Source organism: Maylandia zebra, linkage group LG5, assembly GCF_041146795.1.
Source record: "Maylandia zebra isolate NMK-2024a linkage group LG5, Mzebra_GT3a, whole genome shotgun sequence".
Lineage (NCBI taxonomy): Eukaryota > Metazoa > Chordata > Actinopteri > Cichliformes > Cichlidae > Maylandia > Maylandia zebra.
The window spans coordinates 15,594,443-15,612,666 of NC_135171.1; the positions used below are offsets into that span (position 1 = coordinate 15,594,443).

The window sequence follows — 18,224 nt, forward strand, 5'->3', positions numbered from 1 at the left end:
GCAAAACGGACATGAATTTGCACCAATAGAAAGCCACCCTTCTACAACGCAACCAATGAGATTTTTGCTTGTAAGAGAAAGGCGGGACATCTATTCCTTAGCAACGCTTGGCTCCCTGGGAGTGGTGGCGGTTGATTCAACATGGCGGCAGCAGCGAAAAGAAGTGAAAATTCGGGGATATTTTGGATGAATGGCGGTACGCTGACTTTTATCGAGCCTTATCCAACACTTCACAGTTGTATATATCTTACAGGAAGACATAAAGCTTTTCGAAGTAGAGTTATAGTGTTACTTTTACGTCCGTACTAGAAAGTTGTTTTCTCTGAGGAAGTGAGAGAGCTTGTAGCTAATTATAGTTAAGATAAAGACTGCTCACCTAACCACTTATTTCAAGTTGATTTTGGATAGTTTGTTATTGATGATAACGGTATTCATGCTACCTCTTACACTGAGTTAGTCCTGCTAGGTCTCCCAATACAGAACAGAGCAAAAATAACACTGTAAAAGCCATCTGCAGCTGTTTAATTTGAGTGTCTCCATCCTCTTTTTGTTATGCCCACACAGTGTCAGATGATGAACGGCCTTTGGTGTTTATTCCTGGTGAGTCCAGTGATAAACAGTAAAACTTTATATAGAGTGGCTCTTATTGTTGTCTTCTTAACATCCTCAGGGGTGGACGGAGAAGTGACGTCTCAGGCCCCTTTTAACCTGAAACCACTCAGTACCAGTACATCCAAGAAAAGAGGCCACAAGATGGGAGTGAAGAGCACTTCTGACTGCAAAAAACAGGCCAAGCAAAGGAGAGAAGTCAAAAACCAAAGTGATCACTCAGGGGTTTATACTAAGGAGGACGTGTCTGTTCACCACAATGCTGCTGTGATGACACCTCAGACTTTTCTTCCGGTTTCACAGGTATCATAGGATTTTTTTCGGCTGAACTTTTTTGATTAAATGGCAATATGTAATGCACTGAATTTAAATTCGTATAGTGCTTTTTTTGGTCTCAAATAAACCCACTGTCCACTTCATTAGTGACGCTTTGCTAGTATCAGGTTGAACACCCTTTTGACTTCTGAACTGCCTTAATTCTTTGTGGCATAAATTCAACAAGGGGCTAGAAAGATTCCTTAAAGATTTTTGTCCATATTGATGTATTAGCATCACACAGTTGCTTCAAATTTGCCACTTGCACATCAATATTGTCAATCTCCAGGTTCGCCAAAACCCAAAGGTGCTCTTTTGCATTGTGAGCTGGTGACTTTTGGGGCTATTTGAGTAGTGAACTCCTCATCATGTTCATGAAATCAGTTTGAGATTATTTGAGCTTTGTGACATGTCATGTGACAGAAGATAGTACACTGGTCATAAAAAGATGGACATGGTTAATACTCAGGTAGACTTTAGTGTTACACCAAAGCCATCATGCTAATACAATGCAGGATGGATTCATTCTTTAATGTTATTTACTCCAAATTCTCAGACTACCATCTGGATACCACAGAAAAAATCAATACTCATTAGACCAAGCAATGTTTTTAAATCTTCTATTGTCCAATCTGATGGTTTGAAATGAAGCAGGTCAACTAGACCAGCGGTCCCCAACCTTTTTTGTGCCACGGACCGGTTTATGCCCAACAATATTTTCACGGACTGGCCTTTAAGGTGTCGCGGATAAATACAACAAAATATAACTAGTACTGGTACCGAAAAAAGAAGATTTATTCATAACACACGTGAAAAGACCCAGAAAAACCAAGTTAACGATAAAAACGATAACAAAATAACGCTGAAAACTGATAAAAACCCTGAAAACCATACATTTCACACCTGAGCCTCAACTCTCGTGGCCCGGTACCAAACGACACACGGACCGGTACCGGTCCGAGGCCCGGGGATTGGGGACCGCTGAACTAGACTACATGAATTGCTGTCATATGATTGGCTGAACCTAACAAACAGATGAATTTGTTAAATATAGTGGCCAGTGAGTGTATATAGAAACAGTACTGCTACTCTTTATTATTAAATCTGTATGTTTAACTCTTACTCTCATATTCTTAAAGGTAATTTCTGAAGTCAGCAAAGCAAAGAGTGAGGTCTGTCTGAAAGACCTTTGTCCTGAAGATAAGCGACGAATTGCAAATCTCATTGAAGAACTGGCTAGGTATCCAACGTTATTATCTTTTATGAATTTAACAATTTATAGTGATGGAAATTAAAATGTATTTTATTAACTCCTCATATGTTTTCCTTCTTTTTTTATTTTATTTTTAAATTGTCTTTTGTTTCCCTGTTCTCTAGAGTGAGCGAGGAGAAAGAAGAGTCGGTGCGGCGTCTGAAAGATGAACAGGGAAATTTTGAATGCAAGATTCAGCAGCTAGAGCAACAGAACCAAATCATAGCACAGGAAAGGGAAAGTATCCTTTCAAAGCAAGCAGACAGCTGCAATGTATAATGCCCTGCTTTTCCTAATGGGCCATATGAAGTGAATTTTTTTTTTTTTAAGTGAAATGATAAGGCTGTGGATGCTCTTTTGAGAGCTGCATTGGGTTATGTTTATAATCAGTGAAAGCAGATCTGCTCATCTTGTTCTGTTTGAATGTTTGTCAGACAACTTGACCTTCTTTAATGATGTTTGTTTAAACTATTTTGGAACATGCATCTTCACGTGATAAGGCTGCTGCAAAGACACCAAAAAGGAGTTATTGTGCTAAAGCTGATGTTTAAAAAACCCCAAAAGTAAAATGTATTTAAGAAAAGACATTTCATAAAGCCAACACCTTGTGGCTCATTATGGTATTTACTGTATATGATTGTATTGTGTGTGCTGTTCAAAAAGAAAGTCTGCAGGGGGCAGTGTTGTCTCAGGCAAGGCTATTTACAGTCTTTGGGCAAGAACCTTCAATCTGATACAAAAGGCAGAGAAGTAGAGCAGATGAATTTATATTACTTGATGTCTGCTGCAGTTGTCTTTTGCGAGTGCTTGTAGCTTATCCGCTGTTGTGTACAGAATCAATTTCATGGTTGGAGCCGTGCCCTAAACCATCTAAATCATCTTATCATCCAAAGATGAATTTTCATATTCACAGAGAAGACCACAGTATTTGCTTTTTACCGTGTTTTTTTGTCACCCTCCCATACTATTCAGTGTTAGAGAATATCTCTCAGTTTCTCCTGTAGAAAATGAGATCAGACAGGTCAACAGCTGATTCTTGTTGGTCTAACATGTCTAACGGTGCTAGAGTTGTAATGCTACACCCCAATCTGCTGTCTTCATAACAATTCTGCTCAGGTCAAACTAGAGTATGGCCAGCAGTCAATTTAGGTTAAAAACACTGCGAAATATGAAGAGTAATTGACCCGGCTGGTAAATTGCACAATTGGCAACGGCGGCAGGGAAAATTAGGAAAGCACAACTCAATTAAAGGCACTTTGGCTTGGAGACTTGGCATTTACACCAAACTTCTAAACTCCATTAAAAAGGTATTTGAGAGGAAAAAGTGTTCGGATCCAAGCACCTCCGGGGGGGAGAACGTAGTCTTTTAAAGTGTGTGCAAGAGTCACGAAGGCTCTTCTCAGGCAGAAGGTTTCGGCACTTCTCCGAAAGGTTAAGGAGACACCAAAGGCAAACACACTGAATGAGAGTCTTGTCAAGTCTAATTCCATTACGCCTTAGCTTATCTTATCTCACCAAGATTCAGGGATGTCAGGGGTATAAAGAATGTAGGACTATACCTTAGCCCCAAGCCAACTAGGATGAGAAGGAAAAGTACCCTTGATATTTGGGATGTTCAGCTGACATTTGGAGCTGACTGGCACACAGGGCTGAATTTGTGTTTCAGATAGAAAGGATGCTTTTTTACTTCAGGGCATGTTGGCACGAGCACAAGTCAAGGTGGCGTTAGTAACATGGTATACTGTTTTACTTTCTGTATCCAGAACAAGGCACAGCAGGTGCTACATGTAATGCCACTTATTGAGCTGAAACAATTGGAGGGAATCCTGAGGCCATGGAGAGAGGGACACAACAGTTCTGCTGCGTGTTACTAAAATGGCATTTGATAGAGGAATGCATTGGCATTGGCATTCCTCTATCACAGGAGTGCTAAATCCATTTCTGGCCTTAAAGGTTTTGATGTGTGACATTTACAATGCGGAAATCTAATTTTATCAAGTGTGCTTTTTGTGATAAGCATACATCAAATGCTTGCTTTTGGATAAATTCTAATTTGTTATGTTTTAGGGGTTATGATGATTTTTGGTCTTGTTGTTGTTTAACTCACCTTTTATTCTTGGAAGTAGTGCAGTAGTCCTTTACAATAAATTACTACCTACCAGTGGGTAAATACGACAGCTTTATATTTGAATATATAGCCATTCTTTCTGCAGGAGTATAATAAAAGTGAATGGAACCAGTTGTGAGCCTAATGTAAAATAAATAATGCTTAATAAATTTAATATTTTTTTTATGGACCTTGTGTTTTAAGCTTTGGTAGGTGTGCCATTTGACATATTCCATAGCCACCAGCCAGTTTGTACTGATGCCAGGTCGTGCATCTGTGCCTCAGAACTGCTATTGCTTTAGAGTTCTGATCAATGAGTCTCGAAGATGCCTGAGAATGGTTTTCTTCATCTTCACTCTTGGAAATTTCCAGACATTTTCTAAAATAACTGTAAGATGATGTGTGGAGTTGTGTATTGGTTTATTGTGAGATTTGGCATTCATGTCTCTTTTTCAGATTCAGCAGGATTGAAGCAGTAATGTAAACTGTCTCCTTCTATTAATTCCCCGCCATTTCTTCCTTACACACATTCATACTCTCACACATATTCACACATCCGTCTCCGCCCCCATACCTCTCACATTCCAGCTCAGGCTCAATCTGTTTGGCACACTGTGCTAAAGCAGGTTTTAAAATATTCCCCCCTCCTGTGCAAATTTGTTCCACCTTGAAGTGGATTTCATTATTTCATTTGAGCCTCGGCCTGACAGGGAAGTGAATCATTTTGACAGACCCCGTCTGAAGCCTCTTCAACCCAAGCCCTTGATTCGGAGTATTTTTGGAGCAGGGGGGAGGAGTAAGTCATTGTTGGCACGTTGCAGCTCTGATGTAAACTAGGGGCTTGCTGAGAGCTTGGCCCCCATTGGCTGATGTCCAAGGCTGTAGAGGAAGCATGTTTAGTGTAGCGACTGGCTGAGAAGTGGAATCTTATCAGTGTTGCGCCACTCGGTTCAGATTACCTAGCACTTGCTATCCAGGGACTGCATTACCCTGTCAACACATTAACACATGTTATGTTCATCTATGCACTGGGATGATATGATGCTGCAGCCTGCTTGGGTGTTCAGCACAGATGGACTTTGCTTGTGTGTTTTAGATTGCGTGTGGTCTCTGCTTTGTATGCCGACATAAAGTGGGAATTGCCTTATATTGTGGTAAAATATGCATTTAAAAGAAAAACAAACCCTGAACACACCACACATTACCTTGGATTTCAGTGAGGTTTAGTTGTATAAGCATGTTCACTATCTCCCCTTTAGGACTTTTATTCATGCTGCATAAATAGACCTCCCAACACAGGTTTACATGATGTGATGTCCTTGTGATGTCCTTAAGTTCTGTGTATGGAACTGCTTCCATGGAGATCAGTGAGGCGGTAGAGGAGCCCTAGTTAGACGGAGGGTTCAATCAAAACATTTCCTCGCATTTTTCTAGTGTTTATGGAAGCTGTTGCATTGCTTTTGTCTGGTGTCTGGTCCTCAATTCAAAGTCGTCACCGCTCTCTTCTCTTTCCCTGTGTCTCATTTCCACAGCCTGATTGAAGTCTTCTAACAACCAAAGTGTTTTCTTATGGAGTGTTCTGCCAACTATTCCTTCAATAAGACTCTTCTTTGAACTTTGATTTTCTCTTTAAAATGAGGGTTTCTTTTCCAAATGGATGCTGAGAAACTCATCAGCTGGGGGAGCAGGAGCACCATCATAAAAAGATATGGCCTAGAGGAACACACTTTATGGTCAGCTTGGGTGGGAGTGTGTGTACTACTTGCTTTATTGTAGTGTTTGTGTGCGGGCTGTTTACAGTGCAGGTGGGGAATTTGTGCTCTCGTGTCTTGCTGTTTTTATGTTTGTACTAGAGAGTCAGATTGACAATGATTATTGAATGTGTGCGAGTATGTCTGTGTGCAGTCTCTCCATTCTCATGCTCATTATCTTTGTATGTGCGGGTGTGGTGTGGTGCTGCCACTGTCATTAGTGGGGCTCCTGAGGCGCAGCAGTAGTCCCGCTCCAGATTAGTTTTCTTGTGTCTGCCAGCTCTCTGTCTGGCAGATAGCCTGGCGTGGCATTGCCCAGCTCAGCTCAAAACAGCTTGGCCCTGCCCAGATGGTGAAAGCTCTGTGCCACAACAACAACTTTGATTTTGCTGGACTCTTCCCTGTCTCTGTTTTCAGCTTTGCCTTTTCTCTACTTTTCTGGTCCAATGTGTAATTGATTACGGAAACAAGGTTTTAATTCAGATTGTCGATCTAAATCCAGCATCTTCAAAGTAGCACAGGAGAAACTTTTCTTTTACTAAAACTACTTCTCAGCAAAAATTGAACTCATCAAAGAGCTACACGTTAGGGATTTGTAAGATTTATTTATTTATTTTGAATGAAAATGAAAACTCCTTCCTATTTGAATCAAATAGTGAAGCCAGAATTTCTTTCAGTCACACAATTTGATGGAACTCACTGCATGATTTCTCAGCCAAATCTGGGGTGGTGGTTATGTTTTACTCTAAGGGTTTCTTTTGTTTCAGTTTAGCTGTTGTTCTACTTTGTTAGTTACTTAACCCTTGGTCCTCCAGGTCTGCAGCAGCAGTACAAAGAGTGCCAGGAGCTGCTTGGGCTCTACCAACAATACATTTCTCAGCAACAGGCAAAGCTCAATCAGTCCATTGCCCAGCTTAGCCAGCCATCAAGTCACAGTAAGGTAAGATATGGGATAAAATGGTTGTGTGTGTGTTATAGGTTATATGTACACACATTTCCTTTTATGTTTCTATTGCAATGGAAAATGCACAATAAAATGACAGCCATTCTCCTATGGGAGCCACATTCAGGCAATAGCCCTGTTTGCCATCAGTCACATACAAAAAAATCCAGTGGAAACACATGCAAGAGGCATTGTTCCATGGCCAAGTGCCATAATAATTTATAACAAATCACTACAGTCCACAGTCACTACCTCAATATGACTACAACCTAGTAAAAACTCTCTCAAGGTGACACTTTAAAGGCGAAGATGCCTCTCTGGCTGCAGCCTCTGTATGAATGGATGACTTGGCCAACCTCATTGTCCGCAGTGGCTCTGAATAATGTGTGTTTGCCTGCTCTCTGACCCTCAGCAAATTAGTCAGTCTCTTTCTCAGTCTACTATAAAATGGGCTTTTCTCCTTATGTTTATCTCATAATGTTCATGATCTTTGCTCACCTGTCACTTGTGTTTAGTTGAAAAACACAGGTTTATCCCTTTTATATTATAGCTATACAAGGTCCATGGTGAAATCACCACTTTAGCACAAGAGGATCATCAGTGTCATCATCATATCATTTTCATTACCAGTGTCTACAGAGCATGTGCTCACCTACTACCTTTTATATGAACTGTTCTTTGGTATCTCTTAACTCAGTACACAGCCACAGTAATTATGTGCACAAATGGAAGGAAGTAGACCAAAAAAGATGCCTTGGGTCGCAGCAGCTCACATAGAGTGCAAGTGAAATGTGAGTTCTTGTGAAATTGCTCTTGCAAGCAAATGGGGAGCCTTTACGGCACATAGTAACGCGAGCAAATTAGGTTGCTAAGCGAGGCCTAATTCCGTATTGGTAAATTTCAGCTTTGCAGCCAGCTCTAAATTAAAGTTTTATGGAGCAGTCGAATGTTTTGGCTGAAAAACTCCCATCAGTTTTTCAGAGGCTTCCTTAATGGGCCAAAATACATTAATTGTCCTCTTTGTTCTCTGTCCAGGTGCACAGTAGTGAGGAACTCCCCAATAGGACATCTACAAGCAGAGCTAATAGCTCACTCTTTGATGGCTCATACCTCAGTCACGCTGCTACTGGAGGACCACAAGCTCGAGCATACAGGAATGGTTATGGAAGAAGAGGAGCAGTACGGACATTTAGGAGCACTGCTTGTCTTTCTTGTGATGGACCGTTAAGTCCAACTCATGGGCCAGTAATACAGCATAATTGTCAAAAAATAGAGTGCAGGGGCCCACACTCATCCCACAGATGTGAGTGTTGTGAATGCAGGGATCAAGGCACTGTCTGTGGAACACAGCAGCAAAGAATTCACAGTTCCTCTCGTCTGAGCCACCATGATACCTTTAACCAAGATGAGTGTAAAAGGTACAGTATTCAGCCATACCAGCATTACTTTCCTTTTTTCATGTTGAAAATTTTAGCAAGGCACAAAGGAGATGGCATGTAACATGCATTTGCACATAGGCTCCATAGTGGGAATATCATGGACTCTGGGGCCAAGGAAGCTCTGACCAGGCCTCTGCTGGGTCAGGAGGACTGGGAGGAGAAGAGGCACCAGCTGCTGCTGCAGAAGATGCAGTTAGAGATGGAGAGAGAGAGGCTGCATGCACGCCTGGCAGAGCAGGAGGAAAGGCTCCAGAGACAGAATCAGCAACTACAGCAGTCACATCTTGATTACAAAAGGTAGAACGGTATTTGCTGTTGACGGTAGTTACTTTGGTACATCCATTACGTGTCTGCAATCCTTGGTCTTTTCATATTTTGTGTCATCCTCTGTACTTCAGTTTATACCATTGCAGACTATTTTAACTTGCTATATCTGTGTTAGATTTCAACCAGCTACTCAAGCTGAGGTCAGCTCCTCTAATACTAGGAGTGATGTTACAGAAGTGCAGAATCCTTCGCACCAAGATATACCCTCCAGGTAAAGCAAATTTTGGCATATACAGATATTGCACACCAACCAGACACATGTGAAAGGAACATTAATGCATTTTGTATGTTGTCTACAGTGTGTGTGATGATGCAGGAGTACATCCTGGAGGACAGAGCTTGCATGAAAAGCATCCAGAAACTGTACCTAATCCTCTGAACAATGGCAGTGGTAAGCTTGTATTATCAATTAATCAATAAAGTGTTTGCACAGTTTAGCTTGAGACAGGGGAACAGTTTAGCTTGAAATACATATTTTAGCACTCTCATGTATCACTAAAATACCTTGTTAAATTTTTAATAAAAAAAGCAAATATATCCTTTTCTTGACCTCAGAATATTTAAAACAGCCCACAAAGGACATGGCCACATCTCCTGCTGAATCACCTGCAAGCCTAAGGAAGCACACATCAGTATCTGCAATCCAAAAGACTCCAGACACCAGGTAACAAACATCAATAAACAATTTAATAAACATTTATTGTAATAGTTTGTAAGTTCATTAAAGTGCTGTACAATGTTTATAAGGGTGGTCCATTTTTAGCAATTATATTGGATAATGTAGTTCTCAGAAGAACAGTCTGTGTGGTTGAAATATTTATGTTAATGTGTTAAAGTGTTACAGTGTCCAGCATAATATTTTTCCCCTATACTACACAAGAAATACAAAATTTTATGTCATAAAGGTAAATCGATCAAATATTAAGTAACTAAAGGTTTAAAGTAAATGTAGTGGAGTAAATGCTATACCCCTTTTTAGACTCGCCCATGATTTGTGTATCGCTGGGCTGGGGTAGCTGCTGTCTGCTCCAGCAATCATTACAAAAAGTCAGCCAAATTTAAAGATTGTGGCAAACTAAACAAGCAGTTCATTTGCATATCTTGACAGCTTTCATTTGAACAATTTCTTAGTTTGTTTGTGCTGCTGTTGTGTAAAATGCACCAGTGGTGGGTTGGAGCAGCTGAAAAGTAGCTTTTCTTCACATTTAATCTAACTGAACATTTGGTGTGCTGTAGGACTTATTGGTATACTAACTGTAAGAAAAAACACTTCTCATATGTGAGAGTACATGATCACTGAAAAAGCCTTCACTGACCCCAACAGGCCAGCAGTTAGCCAGTCAGGGTCCCCAACATACTTTATTATTATTATTATTATTATTATTATTATTATTATTATGTATTTATTTATTAACTGACCCGTCGCCATCAGGCCACCAGTTATGGTGAATCTTGTGCCAGCAGATTTGTGATTTAAAAACATATATGAAAAATCAACACAGTTCAAACATCTGAAGGATGTAAGAAGTCATGAATCTGTGTTTATCTAAAATTCTGAACTGAGGGTCCTCGGGTTAAGGAATGTTTTCCACAAGGATTTATGGGTGAAATAAAGGTAGCAGCTTAGAAACTAGGTGATAAATTGGAGTGTTTTATTAGTGGTCTGTGGCAGCGAGTGTCTTTTCCTCCTGTTTCCAACAAAAAGATTACAGCAGATTTAGAATATAAGTATTTAATGTTTTTTTCCTGGGCTTGCTGTTGCTGCAGTGTTTGTGGTTAAATGATGACTTTTCTTAGTCTAGCTAACTTTTCGAGCTGCGAGAAGCTAATTGAAGCTTTTTACTGGGCTAGCTAGTGCTGCGGCCAGCCTGTCAGGAGACATGCTGCGTTCCATTAGTCGTCCTAGCAGGGATCCTGCAGCAGGTGTAATTGAACAGACTTCTGGATACACCCCCCCCCCCGTCCGCTCAGCCACAGAAATGAGACGAAGAAAGCAGAAGTGAGGGAGAGATGTTAAAAGTGTGTTTGAGGGTGAGAGCATTGGATAAAGTGAAAAAATGGGAAGCGAGGAAAGGTAGAGCAGGTTCAGATGGATAGTAGTGGAAACGGTGAGAAAGATGTAAGAAGGGGGGAGAGGGGATTTGAAGATAGGGATGAATCACTGAGTGCAAGCATTCCCTAAAAATGCAAAGGACTCTGTACATGGAATAGTAATTAACCTGACTGTGTGTTGTCTTAATGCGTGTGCAATGTGCATGTTCAGTTGGACTCCAAGGCCGCAGTGGAATTAAATGCAAAAAAAATATCAGATGCTAAAAAATAATTTGTGATTCTGCACAGCTTTCCTTTAAAGCCATTATTATTTCCACACTGGAGCAATTCTTTTCTGTAATGTCAGATTTCCTCTACCTTGTTGTAAATGCAGTGGTAGATAGCAGATACACTAGCTGTGAGACAGCCTCCCCCTCCTTGTTTTGAAGGATAGTTCTTCAAAACACCTTGAAGTTTCCAACTTCTGACGATTAACTCTTAAATAAAGCAGCGCCTGGTCCAAGTTGAACTGTGAGCTCTAGCAGATGCCCATTAATTCCAGCAGGGGATCTGGAGTATCAGATCTTATTACCATTCATTTTCACCTCCAAAGCCTATTAAAATTGTTCTACTCTTAGATACACAATGTCTTCTTTTTTTTTTTTTTTGTGCCAGTAATGAGGAAGTCTGTGTCTCAGATGCCTTTTGTGGTTTTCTTGCAACATGTTTTTTTCATGTGCATCTTTTCAGATATTTATAATCCTTTGGTAATCCACTGAATCGTATTAGACATATGTCTTTCCCTTAGCTGGTGTTCAAAATACCGAGAATAAAAATAGTTGTAAAAGAATTCAGTGAATGAAGTGAAGGCAATATGTTGTTGCTCTGAGCTCATCAGAAACCTGTCAGAGCGGCCTGACTTTAGCAGATCAGTAATGTGTGGTTTGGTGCTAGTTTTCAAAAATACTTATTTTCATCTGTGTGTGTGTGTGTGGGGGGGGGGGGGGGGGAAATCTTTTATAGCTTTGGTTAGTGAATCATGGGAACAACCACATCAAGTTTTGATATTTGAGGTTGTTTAAAGAAAGAATGGCTTTATTATCACTATTAAACTTGTTTTATTTAAATATCTTTAAAGATAAAACAAACAAACAAAACAAAACCAAACAAAAAAATCTTACTGAAAAATTCCCCATGTTACCTGAAGCGTTCTCCTTCACTTGGCAACAAAATAGCTCTTGTAACCATCTAATCTTAACCAATTTGATGTTGATGTGCAAATCGCACAACCAAACTGAGGTTAACATTAAGTGACCTTTTTAATCCTTTCATGAATCCTGTGCTAGTTAGTAATGAGACAGTTCCAGCGCACGCCGCCCATCTCATCTTGATCCTTCCTGCCATTGCCCGCCTGCTATTGATTGGCTGGGAAATTGACATGCGGGATATACACAGTGGCCATTATAGGTTTTTTATCTTACTGTTTGGACTGCAAATGAAAAGAGGCGCCGGGGCGAGACGGCTATCTTTAATGAAAGAGAAAAGCCAAACAAGCAGTGAAAGTTATGAGTGGGAAGGAGGTGGTGAGTAGCATATGCTGAAGAAGTTTTCTGAAAATTTTTATCTGGCCTCATGGAGCTAGAAAAGAGAAACAGAAGCTCTGTAACTGATAAATTGGGGAAAATAAAGTCCAGTAGTTGTGTTTTTTATTTTTATTTTTTTATTGTACTCTGAAGACTTCTTGGTGTACGAGTTTGAAGCATTTAAAAAGTATTTGAAAGCAGAGCAGCGCACATCTACTGTTTCACAGTAGTCATTATAACACGTTTTTAAATTTCAAAATCAAGATTAAACTTTGTCCGAGTCTCCTTTCTGTTACATTTCCTGTCCTAAGGATAAAAGTACTAAATGCTTTATGTTGACAACGTGATGTCTTCAGATGCTCTCAAAATGACCCGACATTCCAGGTCCAAGACCTTATTTTTCTCTTTTTAAAAAAAAAAACAGTGACAGAAACGTGTGTTGCTGCTACTGCTGTCCATGTATTTTATCTGTAAGCACACAGTAAAAATGATTCTGCCAGGACTCCCTTGGGAGATATAAATATCCATCATCAATTCACAACTTTACTTCATGCAAACTGGAGCCAAGAAATGAAGTTCTTTGTCGCACCGTATACCCCCTCTGAAAATCTATTGGCATTCTTCTCTTTGGCCTTCATGCAATCTCTGTGCCAGCAGCCCTCCCTCGCCCTACCCATTGCCACCCCCCAATACTGCTGCCCAAACTATACCCCCTACCCCCCGCACTACCCTTGTTATAGATTGTGACCGCCGGTAAGTGATGCATTATTCATTACCAACATGTCGTTTGTTGATGGATGGCTGTTTGAGAGCCCTGTCCGTTAAATAAATCAACAAATAAAAATGCAAATTCTCACATTTCGAGCGAAGCAACCCAGCCAAAGTCCCTCCCCCACATTCCCTCTCTGCCTCCATCTCTATCCACAAAGCAGCAGTCATTTCCAGACTCTCTCTTACAAGCGGGCACATACACACTCCTTCTCACTCATGCTCTCAGACTTTCTCCTCTTTTCTCCTTTGCTGTTGACAGGCAGGAGACCAAATGAGGAAGACAGATTTACTTAGTTGAGCTTCTTTTCTTGTTTTTTTTTTCTTTCTTCCCCCAATCAAATCCCTTTGCTCAAACATGTACATACATGAATTCATGTTGCTAAAGCAAAATATAGCCCTTTAAAAGCCTTTTCGGCTATTGATATGTGAAGCCTGAAGTTAGTTTGAAAACATGACATATCAAGGTCCATAGTTACGTGTTGAGGAACATAAATGCACCCTGATTGGAAGTTTCACCACTGCGTCTGTGTGCTGACCACCCGCATGCATATCAACAAGTACATCCCAAGGATCGGCCTTACCTGGGAGAGCTGTGTGCAGAGCCGCGCAATGCAAATCGATGCGGCTTTAAACGAGCAGAGAATTATGTTAGCAACATCAGTCGAGCGTGCTTTAAAGAATTCATGTTTTGTATCTGGAATGGCCGTCGTTCGACTGTGTATACACTGAATAATTTATCAAACCAGCCAGACTGAGGGATTGAATCTCTATTAGCTTAATCTCCCCTGTTTTGGTTTATTTATTTCACCGCACATTCCCCTCATTTCTATTCCACGGGAGAAGGCACTGGGTTCTCTCCCCCTTGTTCTCTCACACCTGCAAGAAACTGTGTTTTTCTGCTGGGACGCCCCAGTGGTTTGGACTTGTTAACGCTGCTTGTTAGGGTTCAGTAGGCACTTCACCAAGAAAGATTTGTTAACACTTGTATGAAAATATTTTTTGTTCACCTTTCAGTTGTTAACACAGACCACAAGAAAGCAAAACTCTCACCCAAGTGTTTTGTTTTTTTTTGCTTTGTTTTTAGCTCTAACTGGATGTTGCTTTGTACATTTGTGATGTCAGTCTCTCAGCTTGCTCTGTTTATGTGCCCTCATAGTTAAGCAGAATGTAACTGGCAGGCTTTCTGTGTGCATTCCTCTGCTACAATGAAACCACAGTGAGAAAGCTCATTTAAAGTGTTTCCTCTGTACAGGGCTCATAAATGTAGCCTGTGTCAATTCAACCTTTGAAACAAGCTGTGGAGGCTAAAAAAGCAAAATGGGGGGGGGGGCTAGAAACCTAACCTAAAGTTTTTCTTTTTTTTCAGGTTGGACTTTTCTCTGGTTGAGTTATTGGATATCTTTAGTCCTGTTTCTGCACCTGAGCAATGCAAGACAACCACTCAAAGAGCCAGAGCATTGCAACACAGACCGGCTCATACTGCCCCCAAATCAGTGAGCCGAACCATGCTTACCCCTGGTGGACCTCGTCCTCAGAGCACTCAGCAAGACCTGGAAGAAAGCAAAATACTAGAAGATATTTTCTTCATTTGCTGACGAAAAAAATGAGGAGCATGAAAAAGATTCAGTCAGCTGTGTCCATTTTTTTTTTTTTTTAAATGTTTTTCATTTAACTTTTTATTGGTTTTCTAAAATCAGAATCAATGTCACACGGTTTGCATAGATTGTGATATTGGTAGAATTTTTTTTAAATACTAATAAATGTTTATTTTTCAAGCCTCGTTTGTAAAAAATTGCCAATATGACATAATTTTCCACTGTGCATCTGGCTAAAGGATGCAAATTTTATAAATCTCTGATTTACTGGAAATATTATACATAGTCGGTTCCATACACATGTGACAACTATCCTGTAGCAGACAGCTGTTGCCATTGTGTAAACCCCAAAGTAACCAGGGGAATCTTATATCAAGAAGTTACCAATCAGCAGTAATTATGACACAACACAGAGTATTTTATTCTAGACTGTGCTTTATTATTGGGCTAAGCTGAGACGCATCATTCATTTAGAATTACAAAAGAAGAGTCCAGGGGACCAGAGAATGGTGCAGTCTGGAGAGACGGGGGCGGGAGCCTAAAGCGTGCTGCCCATCAGAAGCTTGGCTCATCAGGAACCTGGCAAAGCTTAATATGCAACATTCATCACCCCCCTCCATATGTGCTGAAATTGGGAAATAGATTTCCAGAACACTTTGAAAACCACATGAAGTAAAATGTGATTCTAGCAACACTACTGAGCCTTAGAAATAAAAATCACTGATAACAGCACCGAAAAAAAAAATGATAGGAACTCAAATTTCTTTTGGATGAAATAGTGCAGTTTTCATTGAATTTAGTTCTCGGTAGAACACGTGAGTTGAACAAGATCAGAGCTCTGTTGAACAAAATGAAGCACAATGGGGAGAATAGGAAGGGAAGGGAATACAGTTTTCAAAAGTTGTTTACAATAAACCAGACATTAGTTCATTAAATATTAGCAGCAACTTATACTGACCTCAAGGCGTCTCTTCTGATTGAACAGTTGATTTAAGATGTGTTTAACTAGGGATTACTATTTCCCCCACTTTGCTTAACGGTGGCATTTTATTTTGAAACGATCTTTTAACAAAGCTTTTCCTTTTTTTTTTTTTTTTTAAATGAACAGAACAGTATGCATTTATAATTACAAATATACATAAGGCTTTAGTGTTGTACTGCATTGTTGTGAGTAGTTTGCAAGCCACAGGAAAAATGTAGAAGCAGTCTTAGTAGTGGTTAAACTTCCAATACTTGAGCGGTAAGATGTGTCGCGATTCAAGGTTAACGCTTGCAAGAAAACAGATCAGTGTCAGTAATGAGAGCTCAGATCTTGGCTCAAACAGCACAAATAAATAAACAAATAAATAAACAGACAATGAAATAAATAATTCAAATCTGTCTTTGACATCACTTGGTCAAAAGGAGCGTTTTTCTCCGTCATCAAAGAAGTTCTGAAGGCATGGTCCTGCAGACAGGAACAATGATCATCTGTGGACCACAACAGTGGCCCATGCATGTCATATAAAAACTATTTGGTCACGTACCAACTCATAAAAAAATAATGCCATGAAAGCATGCTTATCATTTCAGACATGACTTATAAATAAATATCTAAACAAACAGATAAATGAATAGAACCCATTAAAGTATTTCTTTTTTGTTTTGTTTTTTATAAAATAGGTCAATGTGTGTCTAAGCTCTAACTGAGGTCAATGCTCTCCCTGACTGTATTCTGGATAAATGCCTTGGTCAGGTCCTACAGTTTGTACCGTATCCTAGCGAATATTTTTTTTTGTACCTGGTTTTAATGAGCATTATCATGTTTTCATTCATATATTTTTTTTTAAGTATTTAAATTACTTTATCCAGTCCTTGTAGATAGAAGTAAAAGTCCTATAAAATATGCAAACCTATGTACAGAGGAAAACAGAGCAAAAAAAGAAACAATTTACAGTATATTCATCAGTTTATGTATATATTTATATATATATATTTATATTCAAACTTCCTCTGTTTCTTGTTTTTGAACCACTAAACTTTGTTTTTCACTTTTCTCATGTAAACTTGCAGCTTAAAGTTGGAGCAAATGAAGATGAGCTGGTTGGCATTTGAGTTCTCGCACATCTTTCTGCGTCTGCTTACTTCGTTCGCCGTGGGAAAAAAATGACTGATTGCTCAAACAAATCATACGAGAAGCACAGACTGTGATGGCAGTTTTTTTTCTTTCTAATTTTCTCAGAGCAGCGGGGCAGTCAAAAAAGGGCACACAGTGCTGCGATCAGGGACACCAGACATATGATATTTTGCCTCGGATGTTATTGTTAGACAGAGACAGGTCAGGTTGATGAGCTAGAGGTTTCGTACTAATCCACCAAAGTTAGTGGAAGAAAAGAACAAAAAAAGAGATCTCGATGGTCATCTGGTTTAACTGTATGCCACGCTCAGGAGATTGTTAAGTGGCACACACACAAACAGAGGCATTCTGGGATGTGCACTGGTGTCTTTTAGACTCACTGGATTTGGAAGGTAAATGTTAAATTATTCAAACTGCTAAAAAGGTTAAACAGAGACACTGGGGAAATGGCATAATGAGAAGTTTATAGGAAAACTAGTAACAGCACCCAACAGGAAGCATAGTCTTCCAAAGTGTCATATAGCCTTATAAATATTCATATATATAAATATTCATTGAGTAATCTCCACCAGCTCAATAAGTGTTGAATGCAGGGTCTAATAAATCCAAGTCTGTTGACCTTTTTCAGGTTTATAGTAGGTGTTTATACCATTTTTGTAGACTATTATGAGAAACTACGCTAAAGCAATATGAAACCAGCCTCGGTGATACAGCAGGCGTAATGGGTAAATGGTTTTTCACACTTATTGCTTCATTTTACAGTTTCATTAGAGCTTTTATCTTTATATATATATATATATATATATATATATATATATATAATTGCATGAAGACTTAACGTAAGGCAATATAACAATTTCTAAAAGATATGCTTCATGTCAAGTATAAATCCTTTTTTTTTCTGTTCAAAGGGAAGCCAGCTCTATGACATATTCATCAATATCACATCTCCTTCACAGCCATTAACCCTCTCAGGCTCAAACTAAGTTTTTGTTGCTAATGCACAAAAGAATACCTGCAGTGGTACTTCTGAGTAAAAATACCTCATAAAATATGTATGTGGGGTAATCAGGTTGTTAGCTTTTAAGTGTTACAAATCTGCAACGCCTGCCTTGAGAGGGTTAAAATCCTCCTTGGTCCAGTAAGCTCAGTCGCATCCCTTATCAAGCCCCATTGTGCCCATTTCAGCCCTGATTTTTACCCTTTATTACCTTCCAACTAGTGGAACTTAGTCTCAGGTGCCTTGCACACAACTTGAAAAGTTAGTGCCTGTGCTAGAAGGTTACCTAATGCCCGCTTTTGTTTGAAGTTTGAAGTGGTATCGCATGAATCTACATTAGACCTAAATGCTTTCACCCCCCCCAAAGACAATGATGGACCAACAG

The 18,224-nt window shown here is 39.7% G+C and overlaps 1 protein-coding gene across 2 annotated transcripts; it reads left to right on the forward strand.

Moving 5' to 3' along the window:
• Nucleotides 1–108: 108 nt before the first annotated feature.
• kiaa1328 (KIAA1328 ortholog) lies at nucleotides 109–15,825 on the forward strand. Of its 2 annotated transcripts, XM_012917413.3 has the most exons (12): nucleotides 109–196; nucleotides 565–600; nucleotides 671–912; nucleotides 2,064–2,164; nucleotides 2,302–2,417; nucleotides 6,850–6,974; nucleotides 8,013–8,395; nucleotides 8,495–8,713; nucleotides 8,859–8,954; nucleotides 9,043–9,134; nucleotides 9,299–9,407; nucleotides 14,495–15,825. In XM_012917413.3, exons 1-12 carry the CDS (start codon nucleotides 142–144, stop codon nucleotides 14,721–14,723), a joined length of 1,803 nt encoding a protein of 600 aa, XP_012772867.1. In that variant the 5' UTR covers nucleotides 109–141; the 3' UTR covers nucleotides 14,724–15,825. The 2 variants fall into 2 exon arrangements, with proteins under 2 accessions (XP_012772867.1, XP_012772868.1); XM_012917414.3 differs by lacking the exon at nucleotides 565–600.
• Nucleotides 15,826–18,224: the final 2,399 nt, after the last annotated feature.

Coding starts and splice junctions, on each gene's coding strand:
- kiaa1328 (XM_012917413.3), top strand. CDS start 142: ATGGCGGCAGCAGCGAAAAGAAGTGAAAATTCGGGGATATTTTGGATG. Junction 197..564: donor GATATTTTGGATGAATGGCG/GTACGCTGACTT, acceptor ATGCCCACACAG/TGTCAGATGATGAACGGCCT. Junction 2,165..2,301: donor CTCATTGAAGAACTGGCTAG/GTATCCAACGTT, acceptor CCTGTTCTCTAG/AGTGAGCGAGGAGAAAGAAG.